General features: G+C 39.8%; 1 protein-coding gene across 1 annotated transcript in view; it reads right to left on the minus strand.

Annotated features, from left to right (window-relative positions):
• The window catches only part of TGFBR2 (transforming growth factor beta receptor 2), a 60,136-nt gene that overhangs the window by 30,669 nt on the left and 5,960 nt on the right, over positions 1–23,507 (minus strand). Inside the window, exons 2-3 of the mRNA XM_021525865.3 lie at positions 2,144–2,315; positions 313–503 (exon numbers count right to left, since the gene is read on the minus strand). Of these exons, the coding sequence (XP_021381540.1) occupies positions 313–503; positions 2,144–2,315 (363 nt within the window). The remainder of the gene's footprint in view (positions 1–312; positions 504–2,143; positions 2,316–23,507) is intronic.

Here is a 23,507-nt window from a genome sequence, read left to right on the forward strand (position 1 = left end):
GTGTTGCATTTTGGTGTCAACAGAACAACTGTAAAGATCTTGCTTTCATCTTCCATCAGCTTCTAAGTGCACTGTCTTGAGCTGAATATCAGACTTACTTCAAAATGAAGACAGCCTGGCAGAAGTATCCTCAGAACACAGAAAAGGTTGAGATTTTGCAAGATTCAAGAAAGACTAAAATAGCACCTGCCATTAGAAGTTCTTCCCCACAAAATGCAACTCCAAAGGACATCCGTATGACACAGTTAATATTAACACAGTTAATATTACTTGCAAGGAATGTAGAAATGCAAGGTAAATTATTAAACCTACCTGATGTAAAAATGAGCATATCATTGCATTCTTCACCTGTGCAGGAACACATGAACATCAATCCCCCATCATCCTTCTTTTCCCTCATCAAACACTGCTCTGATTTATAGTCATCCAAAAAGTGACCATACAGTGTTTCTTCGGGATCGTGGCATATTGTTTCTAATGTCACATTTTCATCATTCTGTCTCCTAGAAATGAAAAGGAGAAAACTGAAATCAAAAAAGGAATATTTTATAAAAGGGAGCAGACAGGACTGCATGTGCCCAAAATTTGCCTCTTTTGAGAACATAAATGACATTTAAAGAGCATCGTATGTTTTTCTCTGTCTTTCCTGAATGAGGCAAATTTGGCATCATCTGGCCTCCTCACATTTGTATAATGGCACAGATATTCCTGCATGATAGTACTCTAAGCTCACAAGAGTACCTCTGAAAATCTCACTTAGAATTATTCAAGCTTATGCTCAATGAACTGCTGTGAACTTCAGAACATACTTTTGGTTTTTGTGGTCACTAACCAGACAATAAAAATCTGTGGGAAATTATGATAAAAACTGAATTATTTCCTCAAAATCAGGGAATTTCTAGTGAGTTGGTCTTTTCATTTTGCTTTTGAAGCCTACAATCAACACAGTTTGTGCACTGAAGGAGTTATATACAAAAAACCCCTCAACCAACCAAAAATACCAGTTATAAAAACTGATGCAAGTTAGAGTTGCCTCACAGTCAGGGAAATATTTACAGCTGATAATCTGGACTATATTCCTGTATTTTGTCCTGGTCCACAGATTGAATTTCAATGACAAAAGACTTGAAGGCAAAAAGCACTTTACAGTTCTCAACTTACTTGCCTTTTGGATAAATGGTCATGAAAAATCCAACACGTATCTTAAATTGTACAACAGCTTCTTTTTATACACTGATGACTTACTAAAGAAGCACAGGAGAAATATGGAAAAGCACACTGGACTGATCCTGAACTGAAATGCCTACTTCCAATTATGCTTAACATCTCAAGTCAATGGACACAACTATTCCCTCAGTACATGAATTAGTTATTCCCCTCTGTAAGTGGTTCTAATTATTTTACTAAATCAGCAGCAATGCTGCAAACACTCAGTTGTGTTCCTTTAGTCCAGTTATTAACTCTTCAAGAGTGTTTGTGGCTTTCTTTTGTAGGATTGGATTCCCATTTATGAAAGAGCAAGAGAAGCCTCAGTTTTTAAACTGGAAAAATTTATTGGCTTAAAGCCAATAAATCGTAAAACAGTATTATAACTCATTTTCATAGACTCTTGATTTCTTTAAACCTAGACAGAGGCTATATAAAAAGCATCATGCCTACATCAAAGCCTCTACCTACAGAGTTTTTTTCCCATTAGGAGGAAGTATTTCTACCTATACATGGCAATAAGCCTCTTGTACTAAATCTACATAATCTAGTCCCCTTGAAACCTGAGAGAGAATCGTCTTTGTTCAGCAACTGTCACTACAATCCTCTCTTGAGCCTCAAATCTGTTTCTACTCTTGAGTGCTGTGAGTGGATACAGCTTAGTGGCTTGCACAAAACCATGCCTCTTTTCCAGTAACAGCTTAAGCAGGAACAGAACTGTTTTAGAAAAAAAAACAAGTCCCCAGAACATTTCATATCAGAATTGTTAACCTCAAGCAACTCCTGGTATGCTGTGCAGAGATATGAGTTGGAAGCAGAAGAGCAAAACCTGGTGAGGTAGCAGGGATATTCTGAATATCAGAGCAATCAAGGAAATTACTAAGCAGTGATGAATGAGGGTGTGGTCCTGTCCCACCTGTATGAAGAAATAACTTACCATATAGCAACACAGACTTCACTACTCTTCTCACAGATAGAAGTGATGTTACAGTTGCTCTTACACTGATGTTGGTTTGAGCAGGTTGTTACTTTAATATCACAAAATTTGCATAGGTTTGGCATTTTCAGTCCACCTTCCTTATTTCTTTCCACAGGTGATGTAAATTCAGCTTAAGAAGAAAAAAAAAAAAAAGGAAACTCAATAATGGTAGATGATCAGATTGCATTATTGCTTTTTATGAAGATAAGGTTTTCATCAGCAGCAAACATTTCCTCTTACCTTAAATTAGAAAATTTTTGATCTTTCACAGCTACCAATTTTCTTTACAACAAGGTAAGTGCCACGATGTCAAGACCAGGTTAATCAAAGTGAATTTGAAAAGCAAAATTAATTTCTATTGAATTCAAATGAGCAAAAGTTGCTTCATAATGTGCAGAATCAGGTATTTTCCAAAACCAGTTTACACCAAAATAGCTCCTCTGCACTCACCCATTTGCATTACTCACAGGCAGTGTATCTGTCCCCCGTGCATAACACTGTGTCATGGTCTGTGCCACAGTAACTGCGGGTTCCACACTGTGAATGCACATTAGCTGTGTGACATCATTGTAACATGGATCAGCATGAATTTTGCAATTTTGTCTTTACTAACCTGAGGCATAACCTAGGTGTCATCCCTAATCTAATTACTGTTTACACATAAAAACTACAGAGCAGGAACAGACTTTGAGCTTAAGGTAGATGGTCTGCCAGAGGATGTGGGTGAAACTCGAGCTAGAGATGCAATAGGGCATCTGTGCAGCTCATGTGATCTACTGCAGGAATCTAACTGGGCTAACTGCAGGGGACCTGAACTCAAACTAACTTGCAATGACAGCCTGTCTTGTTGATGCCTACCTTGACCCAACAGATACTTTTCTGCACCCAGAAATTGAATAATTACATGCTTACTGGTTCTGAGTCTCAGTACTTACCATCTGCTTCAGTGTGGCAGCAGTAAGGAAAGAGATATTTTTTGTGCCAGTGTTTGAACTTCAGGAAACATAGGTTATAGGCTTTTCTTTTTAGCTTAAGAACTATTTTTAAAAGACAGTGCAACTACAAAGAACAGAAAATGCTGACACAAAATTCTTTATAAAGCTAAAACGAACATGCAACTATCTGAAGTGGAGCAGACAATCAACAACAGTTTCATTCTGAATCACTTTGCAATGTAATTGGAAAAGTAGGGTGAACCACTTTGAGAAGATATTGGGCTTACATGCAGCACAGCCCTTCTCTTGTAGCCACCTGTGTGTTAAAACTGTGCTCATATTGCTTTCTGTAGCCAAATGCTGCTAGTCAACCCGTAACAGTCAACCAGGGATTTATAATTTCCCCCTCTCTACTCAATTTGCTGAGAAATCAATTTTTTCCTTCTAGAACTTCACTTTTTACTACCATTAGACTGTTTTACTACAGGAAATAAATATACATGATTTTTTCCAGGAGGAAATAAAAGGGCCTCTTGCTAATTTTTTCAATTGAGTTCTGAACCATTGTGAGAGACTGAGAGAAAGGTCTTCTCTCTTCATCCAAACCACACATCTTTCTCATCACTAGCATGCTCTGGTACTGACCTAAGGTTTCTGATCTAACATCCACTATAATCAGTGGCAAAACTTCCAAAAGTTTTATGGTATAGAAGAAGATGCTACTGAGAGGGGTGGTTAGGAAGAGCTCACAGGGTGTGGCAGTGTGTTCCTCCATGCTTTTTGCTTAAGCAAGAGCTAACAGTGAGGGCTGCACCTGGCTTAAAACTGGACTCTGGGAAGACAGATAACAACACAATAGCTGAGGGCCATAAAACTTACTCAGCAGCTGAGGTCTAGTTGAGCATGCGCCAACCAAAATACAGCTGGCATGCAAATACAAGTCAATCACCCTACTCCATAAATAGGGAACAGCCCAGGGTCTGCTGAGCTCTCCTGCACAGCTGTGGGCTGCATGCCAGGATCTCCCCTTGAACAGGGATGCCTCTTGAGGTTGCGAGAATCCTTATTGCATTAAATACTCAGTAAGTGAAAGGGGAGTAAGCATGCTAAAACTTTGAGATAAAGGATTGTTTGTGCACATATAATCCTCTAGACCTAAGTTCCTAGCCTGGAACTAGGTCTGGATCCAGCCACACCTGGAAACCACCTGAGAAAGGGGTTTAGAATGCAAGGGGGTCCTTTCTGAACCTCATGACTCAACATGAAGGGTGTCTCTGACAGTTTTGTCCCACCTTGTCCTCTATGCAGTAAATAACCAAGTGTATGTTACCATCAAAGCTTGTTACAGCACTGTCACGTTTACTATCAAACTTTGTCAAAATAAACATTGCTACTTTTCCAAGGGAAGCGTGTCACCCCATCTGCAACACTGGGAGCTTACACGGATGGAGAATGCTGGCAGTATATTATGGGCTGGCAGAATTTTAAGCCCCAGGTAAACATTTCTTGTTCCTAATTATATGTGTTGCAACAGCTCCCAGTAGCCATGTAGAGGAACAGTGCCTCATTGAAGTAGGTGTGGTAGGAACTCAGAAGGTCCTGAATGGTATTCTATGAAATACATGTCAACGTAATCCTCACTATAGCAAATGGTACATCTCTTCTGGATGGTGCACATCTTATCACATGCTGAAGATAAACTGATAGCTGTCACAATTTATCTAGGTTGCAGTAATGATCAAAACAACCTGATAGTGAGGGACTGTTCCTCTACCCAGAAAAAAAAAACAAAACGCCAATCCATGGTCCTAAAAGCCTGGAATGAAAACAGAGACAAATACTGAGGGAGAAGTGAAGTGACTCACCCAAATGTACACAGGAAACCTTTGACAGGGGTGCCAAGCATCTCACAACTGAGCACAGGGGAAAGGCATCAGCTGCATCTATGCTGCTTTCAGCTCTGAGCTCACATGGCAGATGTGACACAATGGATGCCTTGCCATAAACATGACTGGTTCCCTCCAGTGTCCACAGCACTGGAGCCAAGAACCACATGAAGGTGGGTCCTCAGGTAACTGTTTCAAGCACATTAGATTTGTTGAGAGAAAGGGTTTTGTTCCTATGCCATCCCTGGCTGTGCCAGGTTCTACCAAACCTCACCCACTGGAACAAATGGATGAAAATAAATGTTTGGACCTCTTCCAAGGAGGGATATCCAAACCAAAGTACTTGATTAAAAAAAAAAAAAAAAAGGAAAAAAAAAGGAAAAAAAAAGGGAAAAAAAATGTCATCTGGAAAGCAGCAATCCCCTGTAAGGTCACAAACCTTAAGTTTCTAAGGTAGGCATTAGTTTAATCACTAGCAATAGTAGAAAAAGGTTGGCCAGTTAGGACCAGGTAATTTCTGATCAGGTTTAATGACAATCAAAAGCTAATGGTGTTTTGGGACTTCCAGAATTGACTACACTTGTATTTTCTCCCTGAAATTCTTCTAAGAGAGGCTGACAGATCAGTGACTCTTTATTCATGCCTCTGGCAGATCAAAAAACTGTCTAAACTGCCCAGGTGGACAAATTTTATTCCATGCTTGAACATTTGGTTTAAACTGAGACCACAGTTTACTTTCCCTAAGACTGTCATAATGCTCTAGCAGGTGTTGGTCTGCTGTTTGTTATTACTCCTTGGCCTTGTCCACTGTGATAACCCATCTAGTTCCAAACTAAAGCCAAGTTTGACTATTTCTATCTGATGCCAAAACCACACCCTGCAGATGGCCTGAGAGGAAATCTGGAGTTAGATAGGAATGTTGACGTCACTCTTTGATTACAGACTTCTATTAGACTCTGAGAACTTAGAAATCCTGACAAGATGGGTCTTCTTCCAAGTCACATGAACTCACACCTATATTTAATCAACAAAGTCCTGCCTGGAGAATGACAAATTGGTAGGATTCTTCCCTAGGAAAGTGTATTCTCTCATTCCCTGAGGGATTCATAAGCAAGAAGTGGTTCAGGACTAGCAGACTGCAACTCTTGTAGTCACTGAAATGTTCACCTCTAAAAATATTTTACTATCCTGCTGCATACTTCATACCACATGAGCCATCTTCTTAAGATTTCTTCCTGTTAAGAAAACCAAAGTCACTTGAACACTGTGGTCAGAAGCAACCTTTGATTTTGCATGAAAAAAAGTGGATATAATGAAAAAGTTAACAGAAAAATCACAGATTTGCACAGGCAAATGAAGCCATCCTAAAATGTGTGCTTGTCTCCTAAAACTTGAATTTGCCATCCCATGTCTAATGTTAGTTTTCTTATTTTGACTTCTACAGGAAGACTAATTCTAGCTTTCCTTGCTCCTTTGTCCATGGAGAGGGCTCCAAATAAAAGACTGTGGTTTCTTGGCTATGAAACTTTCAGCCAAGCAGTTCAGCAGAGATCAGCCGCTGTAGTTAAAATGTACGGAACATGCAAGCCAACATGTGGGCTGGACATTATGGAAGAGACACTTGAGCAGTCACATTAGAAATGTCCACTCCACGGATTCTGGTGGAGCCAGGCTTGCAGAATATCACTCTCTTCTGTGGTTCACATCTTTATTTATGATTTCTTGGGACATCATAAACAGGGAACCTCACCCAAAGTCTATTGACTTCACTTGAAGTGGTTTGTTTTGCATCTGTTGTCTGTAGATATGTAATTTCTATTGAGGACTAATGTAGTTTACTTTTCTCTTATTTTTAATATCATTACAGAATTCTCATAAGTTAACGACATTAAATAATGCCCAAACTAACATGCTTTCTTTTTGGAAATATCTACACTGCAAAACTTTTTATGTCTTAGGATGCATTTCAGAAATAGCAGCCGATTTCTCTTACTCCTATTTTGTAAAATCCTGTCACAGCATTTCTATTTTCTCATCCAGTGTCTCTGGCACATGTATACTTATAAAACAGTAGGCAGATCCAATTCACCCCCCAAAAAAAAAAAAATGCTGCGAGAGATGTTGGGATGGGAACTCAACTACTCAGCTGTTGTGAGATAATTCCACCTGACAGGAGAGATTTGAAGCTTTGACTCCACTACATAATGGAAATCTGCCAGGAGGACAATGTCTTTATCAGAGACCCTTGAAGCAGGTTGTCCTTGTTCTCCCAAAGAGCACAGCTCCATGACATCATATCCATGTGCTTTTTGGAAAGCACAGTAGCAGCTATGAAGAGCACCCAAACTGTGTCGCCTTCTCATCCAACAGAAAGACATCAAGTTTTGCCAGGAACTGTACTAAACACAGCATGACTTCTGTTTTGACTGCTATCCCCAGCACATGACCTACAGCCCTAGTGGAACTTTGACAGTTATGGAACACTGCCAGATTCATTAAATTTGCCTTACACATATTGATCAATTAATTGCAGGAGTGAGAGTGTCACGGAAAATGCATTACCTGAGTTTTGCTTTCAAGAACCTGGATTTATATCCTGATGGCTACTCTTAAGTACACTGATTGTGACCAGTGTGGTAATACAAGGAAGTGAAGATGGAAACATAATCAATCCTAAAGATAAAAAAATCATGAGTTACAAAATCACAAGACTAGCGAGACAGATCATGGAAATCAAGGAAGGAAAAAAAAAAAAAAACCATAGGCAAAAAAAAAAAATAAAGAAACCCAAAAAGCTAACCCCAAGCAACCAAAAAAACAACTGCTGAGTTCTCCCTTATTTGCCATTGATGGCTGTACTGTACTCTTAGAAGTACGTTTTGAGAAATGTTTTGAAACTTTGGCTGTGAGAAGGAGGGTTGAAATTACCATCTAACTAGAAAAAAAGAGACAATAAAATGAAAATAAATCATTGGGATCCAGAAGATGGATCTTCAAGAAAAATAGCTATATTGTATTAACCATCATAAAATCACAGGAGCTGGCAACACTGAAGATCACCTAGTAACTTCCATCATAACAGGGAGGATATCATAGGATTACTTTGGGGCAACCCTATGAAATATGTATTTTCAGTTTTTCAGTTGCAGCTGCCATTTCTAAGCTTAATGTCATCTGAGCTGAAATTGAGTATCACTCTGGTACACTCCTATTTTCACCATGTGAGTATGAGCTCACAATGTTCACACTGTCTTGGACACGGCTTTGAGTACAATCCTTTATCTCAACCATGAGCTACCCCAGTAGGATTGCCATGGGTACAGGGCTTGTATGATTTTGTGACTGTTTCTATTAAGATTAACAGCAATGATTATCAAGAGCACTGAGCCGGCCTCTGTAAAGCCAAACATGCGCTATCTTTTACGAACAACTAAAATATGTCAGAGGAAAACAGGCTCCATGAATGTTTAACCACCCCTTGGCAGGACTCCAGGAAACCACATTCCTATGGATTGTTTTGCAGAATCTCTCAGCCTTGATCCTTATCATACATAGTCACAGATCACTGACTACCACAGAGCATAACAGCTACCTTAGTCAGTACTTCAAGTTGTGCCTTTAAGTGTACTGATTGCACTTCTGCAAATTTCAGGGGTTCAGCAATGGATAAAAGCCAAAATAACTTCCTGTTTGAACACAGTACTTTGTGAACTACTTGGAGGAGATGCATCTCATGGCTTCCCTCTGTCATGTAAAGGCTTTTTCACAACATATGAAAAAAATGCAAGTCACGCCTATCACACCAAAGAACAATTTGGTGGGGCCCACAGGCTTTTTTGAGGTTTGTGTGACCAGCACTTCAGCCATGAATGAGAAGTCTGCTAGGAAAGAAGGGAGCAGACTAGGTAAGCTATGTTGACCAGCTAGACCTAGCCAAGAGTAGTTTGGCCACCCCCAGCTGAAGGAAGGCCAAGGCAGAAGAAAGGAAAGCCAGAAAGCCACAGATGAACTGCACTGAATTTGGGAAAGCACCATTTCTCACCTACCAGCAGGCAAGGTATAGGGGAAGATACATGCAGAGGGAGAAGACAAAAGGAAAAGGAGCAGGAACTGGAAAACTTCATTTAACTTGCCTCTGCAGTAGAAGTTCCTGGCTTTTAATAGCAAGTGGACCTGGCAAAACTTTGCTGTAGGGATTGCTGCAGGCATTGACACAGACACAGAATCAAATCTGGCAGGAGCTGGGGGAAGGGACACAACCAGAAAAAATAAGAGACAGAACAGCACACTGGAGATCTGAAGATGAAGATAATTTTTATATTTAAAGCATTAAAATACCACTATTTTTATCCACTATTTCCAAAATGAGTGATCATTAGCAGTTTTAATCATGGGCTAGGCTCTTTTCTCTGGTACAGGGCACAGCAGTGCCTCAAACATGCCTAAGAACAGAGCTTGCTGTTGTGACTCTGAGTGACAGCAGTGCAATTGAGAGACTCCAGCTCAGCACTTAAAATAGAAGTGTGAAAGCATTCTGAAAACATTATTGTGATGCCTCAAATAATGAGATAGATTTTCACCTGTGGATCTTTAACTTGTAGTATATTTTCTGGCCATTATTTAGCACTCTGTGGCTTGTGGAAAAAAATAATACTGTCTCCGAGCAAAGAGGCTGAAAAAATCTAAATGATGGCTTCCCATAGGGCACTTAAATGGATATTTCATCTTCTCCTGACTTTAACCCACAGCCTCTCTAACAAAGCTGGTAAACAGCACACAGCACTGGGGAACCATATGTGACATAACACCAAGTTCAATTTATTCAATTATGACTACAGGGTCTAGGATTTTTCCTGCATAATGCATTGAGTTTGGAATTTACTGGAAGTTGTCTTCAGTGGTTAACCCCTCCTGGGACTTCAAATATACAATGGACAACGAACACAGCAATGCTGATCTGGTTCTCAAGATTAGCAAAACCAGCTTTCCTGCTCTGTTGGAATAAGCATGATTCATGGTTCAGAACTGACATTTGCATAACTAACTCTGACCTGTGCACTAAGAAGCATATTCTGCATCTAAACCTCCTTTTGTATTCTCCTCTGCTCAGTGAAAGCTGTCATTACTTCATTTGAAACAGAGCTGAAAGTATAAACACTTCAGCTTTGTACAAATATTATTTTTCCAACTTATATGCTCTGAAAAGAGACAGCAGTCATTCAAGCATAATACAGTTATTTCTGTGATATTTTTTCATTACAGATTGAGTCTCTGTGGAAGACCCCCTAACATTTAGAACATACATAATTAGGAACAATTCTGACTCAGAAAAACACAAATATGCCTCTACTCTCTGCTACAGAACCTTGCCCATGCAAGGTTCCACAAACCCATGCAATTGTACCTTCTGTGTAGCTTGAATGGAGTTTCTGAACCCACTGCATCACTTCCTTCAGCCAGTTAGGAAAGCCTGTTTATAGTAACCTGCTTCTCTCCACTCCTGTTCCCTTAGCAGTCATACCACTGTCTGCCTGCTTCAAAGTATGATAGAGCTCTTAATTCTTCATAATAGCAATGGAGAAGGTGAATCATTTGTCCTGATGGAGGTACATATTGCCTCCAAAACCTTAATTTATATTTCTTCCCCTTATGTCTCTTATGGCAAAAGTAATAAGGAACATCCATCTTAAAGAGCCATTTACCCATTTCAAGGGTCTATTTATTAAACTCCCAGTTTCCAACAGGGAAATTTAGAAGTCCACCCAATACAGGTGGAAGGGAATTTATTTGCTGAAAATGTCACGGCTAAGCTATTTCTATTAGCCATTAAGTATTCCATAGAGACACACCCTGTCACTTCAGTTTATCTGCAAGGCTACTGAATGTGCTCAATGTCACATGCAAACTGAAAATCCCATGAGATCATAAAGGAAATTGATCAAATTCTTAAGGTAACAGTGGTGCTTATTGGGAGGCATCACTTTCTTACTTACAAGCAGTCCTAAATGCCTGTCTTGGGATATCTGCTTAATGCAAAGGCAATCTTGTCTGCCTTTTTAGCTGCATCCTCACTGGACAGGCTACAGGTGGGACGAAAGCAGAGACGTTTTGAAGTCTATGTCTCAGGTCAAGGGACTGCATCTTCTGCTAAAGTTCCAGGCACTAGAATGTATTAGGATCCGTGGTACAGGCAAAGAGGCAAATTTCAAAACTGTTAGGGGCTTCCACTGTACTGTATTGCCAAACCCTGCCATCCTTCCATGGGGAATTGCAGCTGTGGTTCTTCTGATGGACAGAGTTGGTGGCACATTGGTACATTCCCTTACAATGACAACTGTTGTGCTGCCTCTTCAGTGTGACAGCAGAGCTTGCTTTGCAGAGGGAGCCCCTCAACTCCCACAGGACACGGCACCACCAAACACACATAGAAATCAAAAATAGTAACAAAGTTGCTTGGCCAAGCACTCCCTAATGACACTCCTACAGGACTTTACTCTTATTCTGGATAAGGCCTCATCCTGCCTACCTTTCTGGCTACAAGTAACTAAACACTGGCCTGGCATACGCACACCATCACATGAGTTTATTGATGTTAATTAAAGGGGGGGGGAAGTTTTAATGTTGTCATCAAATCCTGCTAGAGCTAAATACTGTTAAGTTTCCTCAATACAGGTTGTATTAGGAACAAGTCTAGTCAGACTCAAAATTGAGACTTACCATGCATAAAGTTGTTGTGGTTTATTCAATTACTTTAAAATCGGCTATAAGTTCAAGAGGTCTGAATTCCATATGTGAAAAAAGCTTTTGTGTCACTTGATTATCTACCTGCAGCATTTTCAGCAGTAATAAGGAAGGCTGGATAGATAGCAGAAAATAATCTCTTCCAAATGCAAAACGGAAATTATTTGAAGACTGTTCTCTGCACTGGCAGCATACAGAAACTCAGATGGCAAAAAGCCAAATTTTTCTGCTGAAACTACAGTTAACTCGCACTAGGTAACCCTTGCTACAGGTAAACTCCTGCAAATGTATATCCTCTACTGCGTTCAAAGGAGCACACTAAGATAACTAAAACATAGATGAAACTATGAAATATAATAACTAGAAGTTGCTGTGGTTTGCCAAGAGTTAATACAGGTGGGCAGATGTTTATTAACACTGTTTGTTCACTCAGGAGACTGGCAGGCACTTCCAAACCCTCTCTGGTCTCAGAGACCTACCTCCAGGAAAGGTTATGAGAATATGTTACTTTGGAGAAAGACTTGCTTGTTTATTAAAGTAGTGAGAATGAAGCACAGACATAAAGACTGACAAATCACACAAAACAGGAAATTCAAAGTTACGTCTGACTCCCACAGGTTCCCTTTGACACAGCCAGGTTGCTTGGTGAATCAGAAAAAGTATCACTCCTGTATTTGCCATTTTATACTTTTAATTCTCATTTTTATTAGCTTTACTAGTATGCCCTAAAAACTTGCCTGGCTGGTTTAGAAGTCAGAAAGCCTTCCCTTTTGAAAGGTTCCTGCCACATGCAGATTTACAGAGCCCTCATCAGATCCCTCCCTTGGAGATGCCATTGCAAAGGCCCACTCACACACACGCCTGACATCTTATTTTTAATGTTCCTTTCTGATGCAAAGAAACAACATATTTTGGGAACAGCATTTGTCTGCCTCATGGAGAAATCCTCAGACCATTTTCAGAAAAATGACAGATTTTTTTCTAAAGCATTGTGTACACAACAGAACTTGCCTTTTTCCCTTTTTTTCCCTTTCTCTCTAGGGAGGCCATAGAGGAATATCTGAACAAAGAATTTTGCAAAAAACATCAGTCATGCTCCCCTGCTCATTATTTGCTCACATCCCTCATTGCACGTTCTCTTGCCTCCCAGAGGAATCAGACCGCACCTTACCACACCTCCCTCCTCCTCCAAAGGGCAGCCTGACCCAGAAGAGCTCTCCAGTCTAGACATCTATCTGACAACACAAACACAATGAAGAATGTGGTATGAGGAGTGGCAACCCACAGCTGGGGTAAGGCAAAACTGCATATTTCAGCTGCAGTAGCAAGGGCAGAGAAAAGCCTCTGTGGATCTATAGCTGAAGCTACTTGTGGGGAAAGGTCAGGCTGCCCAACATGCCAGGGGTATGGGGGACTTGCCTTCTGCTGCTGTCTCCAACCCACAGTCTGCTTTCAAATGTTACATGCCCTGAGACAGATGTCATAGCCCTTCCAGGAGAGGAAACAGGGGCTCTGCAGTTAGTCTTTTCTGCCAGGCATCATCTCTGCAAGGACAGATGGGATTTACTTAGGACTCATCAGCATGGTTTAAGATGCTTTGGGGAGGATTCCAAGGATTGATGTTTCTCCCCAGACATATCTGCAGAAGCACCTCAGGCCTCACAGTTGCTTAAATCCACTGTAAAAGAGGATTCAAGGTTATTTTCATTTTGAAGTATAGAGAAAGGATTTTGGTGTCTCAAGTTAACACTTACAGGAGACATGTGAAAAGACAGGTACTCCTCTCTGTGACTGTTTCTTCAGCAGTACAGAGACCTAACAGATGCCTCCTCTTCCCAGGATGCTGGAACAGTCAGAACAGTCTTGTTTTTAGAATACAATTTTTTCAGGAGGAAGGATATTAAAAAGACAGAGAGTATGTGAAGCACATATGTCCTCTGTCTGACATGAAACATTTGATTTTGCTGCAGTTCTGTAATGTGAACACATAAAATAAAATTCAACCAATCACCCCAATTCTGCTTTGTTTCAGGAGAAAAGTGTGATGAATATCTACCTGAAACTGCCACAAGTCTGGGAAAATACTCTGTAAACCCATAAACAAACTTTACTTTCTGTTCTGAAACTTCTGCTGAACTGCAAATTGTATCTCTGATTTCAAATATCCTGCTTCTGACTACAATTCCTTTCTCTAAACTGGAATCAAGATCCTGTGGACCAAGAAACAAAACTTTAGTCAAACAAAGCCAAACCCAAATAATGGATTTGAGATTAAAAAAAAAAAAAAGTAAATCAAAACCAATTTCAAAGTATAACACAGTAATTGGAATGGGCTGCATCTGTTCAAATATCAGTTTAAGCATCACATTTACAAGTAGGAAATACTTCAGAATTATGAAGAACAAGGTGCAGAAATAGCATGAGTAAGACATAAAAAGATTTTATGTCCAATGGCATGGTTTGGAGCATGTAAATCGCAGGCCTGCCATTCAGTGCTCTAATTTCACCTAGGCAGAGATGTTTGAACAGAAGTTTCTCGCTTTTTCCACGCACAGCTCCATAGTGAACCTCTGCACTGGCCCTTCACAAGTGCACCTTTTGTGTCAGCTGCCATGAGTTAGGGGGTGCTTTGTGCCTCCAACCAGAACCCACATTCTTTAGGTATGATCTCAGCAACCTATACAGGCAGGATTTGAGCTGACAGAGCAAACTGGCTTTGGCCACAGTTCCTGAGGCCACCTTAAACAAGGAACGAGGTCTGCATGGCAAAAGTCTCTACCTGTGCAACAGAAAGCTGTATGTGTGCACACTGGTTGCTGTTGAACTAAACCAGAACTTCTGCGGTATTTTGTAACACTCCAGAAAGTGTGGGGTGAAGCTGCATGCACACAAAGGCTCGCAGCTGCCCAATCAAAATAAGCATTTAAATGGATTAACCAGACAACTGCTCTTTCAAACTTGCAATCGTTACACAGCTACATAAATCAGAGGGATTTATAAATATTTGTTTTTCCATATAAAAGGAGGATATTAGTGGGATTTTTTTAAAGTGTATTCACTGCCACTATCTATCCCTCCCGGCTATTAATGAACAAACAAGAAAACAAAACAAAAACAAGGATGTTATGCATGCAAAAAACTGCAGTAACAATTTTAGACTTGGGGATTTTGGTTTAATAATATAAAAAGACAAATAATATAAAAAGACAAATTACTAATGTAAGCAGCATGAAAGACCTGATTTTATTTAGGCTTTTGAAGACCTCTGAACTTGAGGAATATTTGAGAGAGCTGGAATTTAAGTTAAAGCATATTCCATGACTAGCGGATGCTATTATGGTACTAGTTTACAATATAATCGACTGATTATGATAAGGCAGAATCCTACTCGATTTCATTCTCTAGACCTGAATATAATCCATCATTCCTAGTCTATTTGAGAAACTGTTTCCAAATAAGAAGACTCAATTAAGAAGTTCACATCCTTAACACACACACACAGAGGGTCCTCTGTCAGCTACTGATGGGCAAACATGTTTATGCGGAAGCTCTGTTCAGAGCTGCTTTTTACTGTGAGAAGCCATTTTCCTTCAGGAAAATGGTGTTTATGAACTATTCTGTCCCCACACAGCAAGTTTAGAATGACAGATTCAGGAAAACAGTATTAAAAAGAAATTATTCTCTTTCATAATCCATCAGCTCAGCTAAAATAGTAAATCAGAGGAAAGTTAGACACAAATGTAATCCCCTAGGAATAGAATCACTTTGAATAGATTTGAAGAAAAATACACATCCTTCTCAAATTCAGTAGCTTGGATGGTTATATTTGTCTCTGTCAAGTTACATGCAAAGAAGCAGAATAATAGAATTCAATACCCTGGGGACATGCTATCTTGATAGATGCATCTAACTGGCACAACTATTAATGGGAATTATATACTGAATATTGAGAAAAGGGCATATGCATAAAGCTACACGCTGATAATGATATTCAATCTTAGGAAAACTTTCTTTTTCAGACTTATGTTGTAAAGATCCTACTGCTGTGGCACACTGTCAGTGAGTTATCAGATTTCTGGGTAAAGAAGTATCTCTCTCAACAAAGCAGCATCTCCTTTGTCTGCCAAAGGTAAATGTGCTAATGTATCCCCCAGGTATTAGCTGTTCCTCATTATGCATTTGCAAGTTACTCCTCCCAGTTACCTCTGAGACTGTGAATCACTAGCTGGCAATACCACCCTGCTGAAATAAGGGCATGAATGATCAGTTCCTTCATTTTAGCTTGAGGTTGAAATTTTACTGGGCTTAAAGGAAAATAAAAGCCATGAGTGAAACCTGCCCATTCTGAAATAAATAGGTGTTTCCCCCTTAAATACCTCTTTTGAAACTTCACGGAAAGGTGAAGATAAGGATCTTTGACATTATTTCTAAATTAAATGTGAAGAGAATTAATTCACTAGATTATAAAACTGAGTATTTTAAGGACATTTGCATCTATATGAGTGCATGGTCCACCCACATTAAAAAAAATTAACCGTGGACACTAAAAGACCTGCATGTAGGAATATAGCACTTCTCATTCCATACAACAACACATTACTCACTGCTTGCAGTACCCAGCCCCCAGCAGGGCTTGCATTACAATGTTAGGGGAGGACATTCCCACATTAGGTGGTGCTCAGCAGGAAGGGACTTGCCAATGTAAAATGTTTAGTCTACCTGCCTGAAGAGTGTGAGGAACTGCAGGCTCTTACACTTCATTTATTATGAGGCAGAATATAATTGCAAATTTGAAATGTACTCATCAAGTTGAATTTCCAGGGTTTTCCTCTCCCAGTTGCTTTATGTAATACTTGTTACTCTAAATCCACTATTTCAGTCCTCCAACTATCTCTTCAGTCATTCTTAAGACGTTAATCTTTCACCAGGACTCCAAGACAGTATATACACTTGCAAGCTTGTTTAAAAGAAACATTGCATAGAAAAGACTAATTTAAGTGTCTATGAAACAATTCCTTCTATTGAAGAGAAAGCTGGGAAGAGATAAGACAGAATCACAAGAGCAAGTGTGCCAAGCAGCAGCTCACAACCTACCACTGCTTCTAAATTTTCATCGACTATCTCAAACTTCATCCAATTATGTCAATCTTTATTTTTTCTAACAACTGAGAACTGTGAAAAGCAATATATAATTACATTTGCTACATTTTTAAATGGTGTAGTTCATTTCTCACACAGCATTATGTTCCTCTGCTACTACATAATGTTCCTGCTACTGCAGGACAGAAGATGTTTATTGTCATATATATGAGTTAAATTTAATAGGATAAGATCTTCACCAGATGCTGTGATTTCTGAGTGTTGCTATGTCAACTTATACTCATTGATGTTTAATATTTTAGAGTCATCAAATGTTTCTGGATCATCCTTAATCTGGAGGGTACTTATTCAACTGTACAAATCAGTAGGAGTCTGCAGGATGTCTAAGGGCTTCTATGAAATGCCTTGATCTTTTTAATCAAATGCCAAGTGGATTAATAATTATGTCATGAAAATACTTTTTCAACAACTGTCATTGAGGAGGCTGTGCATAACATGGTCATAGCAGCTGAGCTACTCGTGTTTAAAACACCACGAGCCAGTTACGTGCTTTGTTATGGTTTCTGGCAAAACTGCTCAGTGACATGGGCAACTCATTCTCTAAATCTGTCACTTCGGCATTTCTCACAAATACTGCACTCATGTAGAACACTGTTTTTAAAAGTGTTCACATAAGGCAAAACAAGCTTTCCCAGCACAGTAATAGCTTAGACTATAACAGAGGAAAGTGTTCCATAGCAATAGAGACATTTTTTTTAATTCCTTGAATGCAAAATTTTATAACTAATGTATATTTGAAATATCCCTGTACAACATTAGTTAGCAGATCAGATTAACTGTTTTGTTACTTTTGGAGATGCTAGTCATAATTCTGAGAGGGATGTGAATGATACCAGCCTGGTGGTGGAAACCTGCTGCAACAAGGATTCAAAAGTTGCACGAGTTCTATGACCCTATGGATGATATTCCCAGTCTGGCCTTCTGAAATTGAAGCCATTCCACCCAGCTAGTTTTGTGAAGCCCTAAATTACGTCGGCATGTGTTTTACAAGCCAAATCCATTCTTAATTTAGAGATTCACACTGAAAAGTCCATCACATGTCTTGGCCCTACTCCAATAATGAAAGTATCCGGTTTGCTAAAACTGCACACCTTGTGTCTGGGGTGGTTTCACTCACCTACAGCTTGCATTTTTCAGAACGAGTGCTTTTTCACCTTTCATAATATCCTCTCCCATAGAGTGTAAAATATCAGCTTAGCACAGCTTAAAACCTTACTTTCCACCAAATAACTGTGGCAAACTTCCACATGAGCACCTACATTTAAGCATTCTGTCAGAGCAGATTTAGCTAGGTTGCACTACCTTAACTGTGCCTTAAAGCAATTTATCCCAGTTAGTGGTGTTTATGTAATTTATGGTAACTTAAGAAGGCATGGCAAAGTGCCTACATATCTGACCAATCTGACCAACCATATCTCATATCCAACTGGAGAGCAGCAGCTGTAGGTACCATTCCTAATTCTTCAGCTCTTCCTATGCCCAAAATCACAACAGTCCATCATGCTGAAAAAGCAGGATGTTATTAACATTAACTCTCACCTGAAAATGCAAAAAAAGACAGCATGGTTCCAAACCAAGAGTACTTCCCCCTTCCTTACCCACTGCAGGCTAAGGACAATAGAGTAGAAATTGATGTCCTGATAAAAGCAAACTATATATCATTTCCAAAAGCACAGTGGAAACTTAAAATCCACCTTTTAAAGGGAAAAGTGATGATTTTATGGGCAGTCTAAATACTCATGTTCAGCAACAGCCTGGAAAAGCAGGTGTCAGTTCTTTCTATTTCTAGGTATGTGGTTATGATAGTGGTAAATGTGCCTTGTCATTAGCTTTCAAATAATTAGTGGTTTGCTTCTAGCATTTGCTACCACCTTCACCCATGAGAAGGCTGGTAAGTTTCTGCCTTCAAACCACGAACAGGTACATGCCTGATAATCATACTATAAGCCACCAGAAATAAAAAGCCTGGTTTGGGAATGTGCAAATTGGCTGAACCATGACCAATATATACGTGTACAACTGAAGGAAAAGTTAGGCCTTCAGTTATCAAACAGAAGCAAGTTACCAATGCTTCCATGTGCCTCACCGAGCCCCTGGCACACAGCCTCTTAACCTGAGAAAAACAGGGGAGGAAAAAAGTGCTAATATATTATTGAATTTGACAGGGTGTTTGCGACTGTTGAGAATTTCTGGATGCTCTAAAGGCTTTAATCCAGAATTTCTGTAAAGAAAGAACAGGGGTTATGACTCTCTTTGAACATCAGTCTCCCAATCACAAGAGACAAGTGTTGAAACAATCTGTTCATTTCCCACAATTTCAAGACTTGTCTATAGAAACTGTAATTAATACACCATTGCATTACTTTTCCTCACATATTAAGCAACACAAGTTGAAACGGTGGAAATACTAATATAAGTGATTGTACTGAAGTTTAATGGTGGCCTCAAATATACAATGGATGAAATCATGGGAAGCTGGAAGTCTGTGCTTGAGTCTCTAAAGACTAAGATACTTCTCATTTCCTAGTTCACTGCTTTAAACATAGGCTTAGATGCAAAAGTTGTTCTTAGTTGTAAGTCACCAACAAATCTTGTCTCTCTTCCATGTGAAATAAGGAGCCTCTAATCCCTTCCCAGATTCAGACTTTTATGTCTAATACAGGTACTTTGAAATCCTTTTAAGGTCAGGTACATACTTTTTGAAATAACAGGATATAGCTGATTCCTCATTCTGAACCTCAGTTTCTGAATATTGGCGCTTTAGCTGGGATCACATTTTTATTTTCCTTTATAAACATTAAAATCAGGGGACATATATGTATGAGAATCCCTAGGCTGCTCCTGCACTAATAAATATTCATCATGCCAGTGTGGCCTCAGGAAAAACTGAGAACAGCAAAGCCCCCAGCCAGCCAGAAATCTTAAGGCAAAAGTATAAAATGTAAGTAAGGATACTTGAGTATAAATGAGAATTAAGGAGTGTGTGAGCATGAAGATGATGGAGAAAGAAAAAGAAAAAAAAAAAAAAAAAAAAAAAAAAGAAACACATTTTGGTTGCATTTTCTTTTCCAGAAGAGTTTACCAATCCCTTCCTGCTGAAGTCTTCCTATATCTATTATCCAGAGCAAAGAGAGAGCAGATGTGGCTTTAGTTACAACCAGACAGTGTGGCATTCCTGTTTACATGCAAACTTGGGTTATGATAGCTCTGAAAGCCTCATGGCCTGGCACTGTACTTACCAGATGAGAATACTACAATGCAATAAAAGGATCAGCTTCCCAGATTTTTGACTTAAGGCATTCCCTTGTGGTAAAGCTGGGTGAGGAAATGGAAGAATAGACTGAGGGGAAGAAGGGAAATTCAATAGCCCAGAATCATGTATTGCTGACCTAGTTACTTTGTGAAGGCTTAAATAAAGAAGCTTACTAAGTCATGACTACTACATGGTCCCCTCTGATCTTTTCATGAGGATGAGAAATGGTTGTTTTCAGTTTAGGAAGGAAAAGAATTCTGTATGTAAAGTGTCTCTTTGTTGTGCTGTGAACTCCCTAGAGAGAATATCAGTTACCCTGCAGGGGCTGGAATAATGAATGAATCCATCAGGGAACAGGCTTTCTTCTCCTGTGACATGCTTTGGGAGACCACCCACACACATGTCAACCCTTTTTCTGCAAAGTGCTGCCTCTAAAGCCTTCCCCTGTCTAAGCCAGCAAGGATCCTTCATCCTAGAACCTTTCATTGATGAAGTTTATCTACTCTCAGGCTGAGGAGTGACAAGACCCTGGCTCTCCCACTTTCAGGGCAAAAGCTCTAACCACTGTAGGAAAAGGAGGCAAGACAACCATGAAAATTGATAATAGGAGCTGTGGTGAGGTAGAAGGTACACAGCAGGGCAGCTGGCCTACTGCCACAGCATGGTCACTGCAGAGTCACAGATCTCCCCGTATGCCAGAGACAAATGAGACAGGTGATTGCTGCATGCTGGTGGGCAGAACCGGTCAATGGGAATAAAAGACCAACCACCAGAAGATCTGCAAATGACAGCTCTTCTCCACTGGTTCCTGACTGCAGATTATTCAAATTTTTGAAAATCTCATTAAATCCTTCCCATTAGTGAAACACACAAAGATTTACGCCTTACTTCCTGCACCCTTTCTGTAAGTTTCTTAAGAAGAATGGAACACTTTGAAATCATTACCCAGTCACATTAAAGGAAAGCTTAAGATAGCTACAGAGCTGAGAGCAGAGCATCCCAAGTGGAGCTTGAATTTGCAGAGTGGATACTAATTGCATAAAGAAGGAATATTTTAAGGTGGAGGAAAAAAGCTGGGAAAGGAAAAAGATGTAGTTACATCTATCCTATTTCCCCAAGCACACACTTCAGTGGCCAGAAGTTATTCACGTACACTGCTGGCTGCAGTACTTGAAGGTATGCCGAGTCCTGATGTAACTATGACTTCACATTTGCTTCAGCCACAGAGCTCCCAAAGCATATGGAAATTGATCAGGACAGCCTGGTAATGCTAAAATCAGGAGGGCAGCCAAAATGGTAAGAAATTTAATCTTCCTTTGAGAACTAAAACCTTAAATTGTTGCTGAAGCTGTGCTATCCAAACCACTGATGTATTACAACTTTATATAACAAGCAGTATCTAAGCTGCTAATTAGGCTCAGGGATCAGATCAGATCAGTATCTCAAGACACACAAGAATCCTGGATAGCTGCTTCTGCTTTCTTCCCTGAAAACAACCAGAAGAGACAACTCATTACTAATCATCTGTGGTCTGCTTCAAAGTTCGGCCCCTTGTACAGCAACATTAAAGATGTGCTTATATTAGTTAGTGAGATGAAATCTACAAAATTGCCACATTATCATCCAAAAGCCCCAGGCACCATGAAACCATGCCAACAGGTGATGTATAGGCATGATGAACTTAATCCCATTCTGGGTTGAAGAATCCACAGCAAGATTACAATTGGAGGGAGATGGCTCACCTGCATCTCACATCTAAAATATTTAGATCCAGAAGAAGTACAGGTCAACATTTGAAAAATCTACTGAACTCCCTTTTCTTGCTAAGTCAATAAATTTCATACCAGCTCACTTATCATCCTTCCAGGTAAAATGTTCAACAAAATTAAAACCACATCCACATTCTGAGGAGGGATTTGTTCTTTAGTCCTCATTTCGCATTCTCCACTTTTCTTCCTTATTAACTACAGCAGCACTAGAAACTTATCAGTGATGAGGGAGCTTCAGTTTTCATACATCTTAGGAAATGCACACAAGTGTTTTCAAAGGAAAGGCCTGGTCTTGATGAGAAATCATCCTTCTTAGATATTTATCTTTTTTTGGGACTACCTATCCCACATAAATTCATCTGTATACTCCCAGATTTCCCTACCATAACTCTTCCTGGGCAAAAAATGCTACCTTAATGATATCTTACAAGAAGTTAAGAAGTGTTCTCTTTCTGAAATCTCCCATTCTTAATGTTTTGAGGACTTCAAAAAGCTGCAGTCAAATTACTCTTTAGCTCCAAGAAAGAGAACCAGATCACTCTGGCTCCTGTAAGACTGATACCACAAAAGCCCCCTCGAGGGAATTACAGCCTCATAACATACAGTTGCCTATTATTTATTCTGTGGCCAGATTCTGCCAGCTGGTATAAATCAGGGCAGGTTCCTCGCCTTCAACAGAGGAAGCTGATTTATGCCAGCTGACAGTCTGGCTGCACGCGCTCCACTTGCACAATGCGAGTTTTTAAAGAGACCTGTTAAAGTGCCCCAGGCACGTAAGAACCACGCTTGGGTCTTTACTTGGAAAATGTTGCTCCGAGGAATAGAACTGTGAGACCTTCCCGCTGCTCTCTGGGTGTACTGTTCAAATTCACTTGCTTTTCTAAAAGATAAAAGTCTCTAAGCCCTGATAGAGCCACCACGGCCTTGAGAACAAATATGCATTTTCTAATATCCTCTGCATAGACCAGTTGTTTTAACTGAGATTTAATTCCATATTAAACAAAGCCCATGGGAATATCAATGCAATGTTTCAGAAGAACTGATCAGCTGCAGAGAGGGCAGAACTGATCTTTCAAAACTTGTATTACTGGTAACTATAAACACGCTATAAACAATGTGGTGTGACTTGCAAATCACTGGCTAAACGTACAGCTTTAGCTGCTTGACAAATCTCTCTTTTTTACCTTAAAACATCAGGTTTTAAGGGAACTTAAGAGAACAGGGAAACAGCTCATTTGAGGGTGTGGGCTGAAGTGCTGGGGTACAAACAGAAGATAGTAGGAACAGAAGACAGCTTTCTAACACCTCTGGTTTCAGATTGCCATTGGAAAAGCACAGTGTTAAACCCAGGTGTCACTGTAGGGATGTAACTGCTGGGCTGTCAACTGAAACATGCTTTAAGTGTGAGGAAGCAGACTCCTCTATCTGTTCCTGAAATCTATTAATTTTAGTCCAGTTTTTGCCAAAACACTGCTCTGGGTGAGAAGACAATTGGAATCCTGGAATCAGACAAGTCCTGTTAGGACTGTTAATAAACAAAATTGTGGCTCCTTTGTATGACACAAATTTCTGAATACA

Source organism: Lonchura striata, chromosome 1 (assembly GCF_046129695.1).
Source record: "Lonchura striata isolate bLonStr1 chromosome 1, bLonStr1.mat, whole genome shotgun sequence".
In the NCBI taxonomy this organism is placed as follows: domain Eukaryota; kingdom Metazoa; phylum Chordata; class Aves; order Passeriformes; family Estrildidae; genus Lonchura; species Lonchura striata.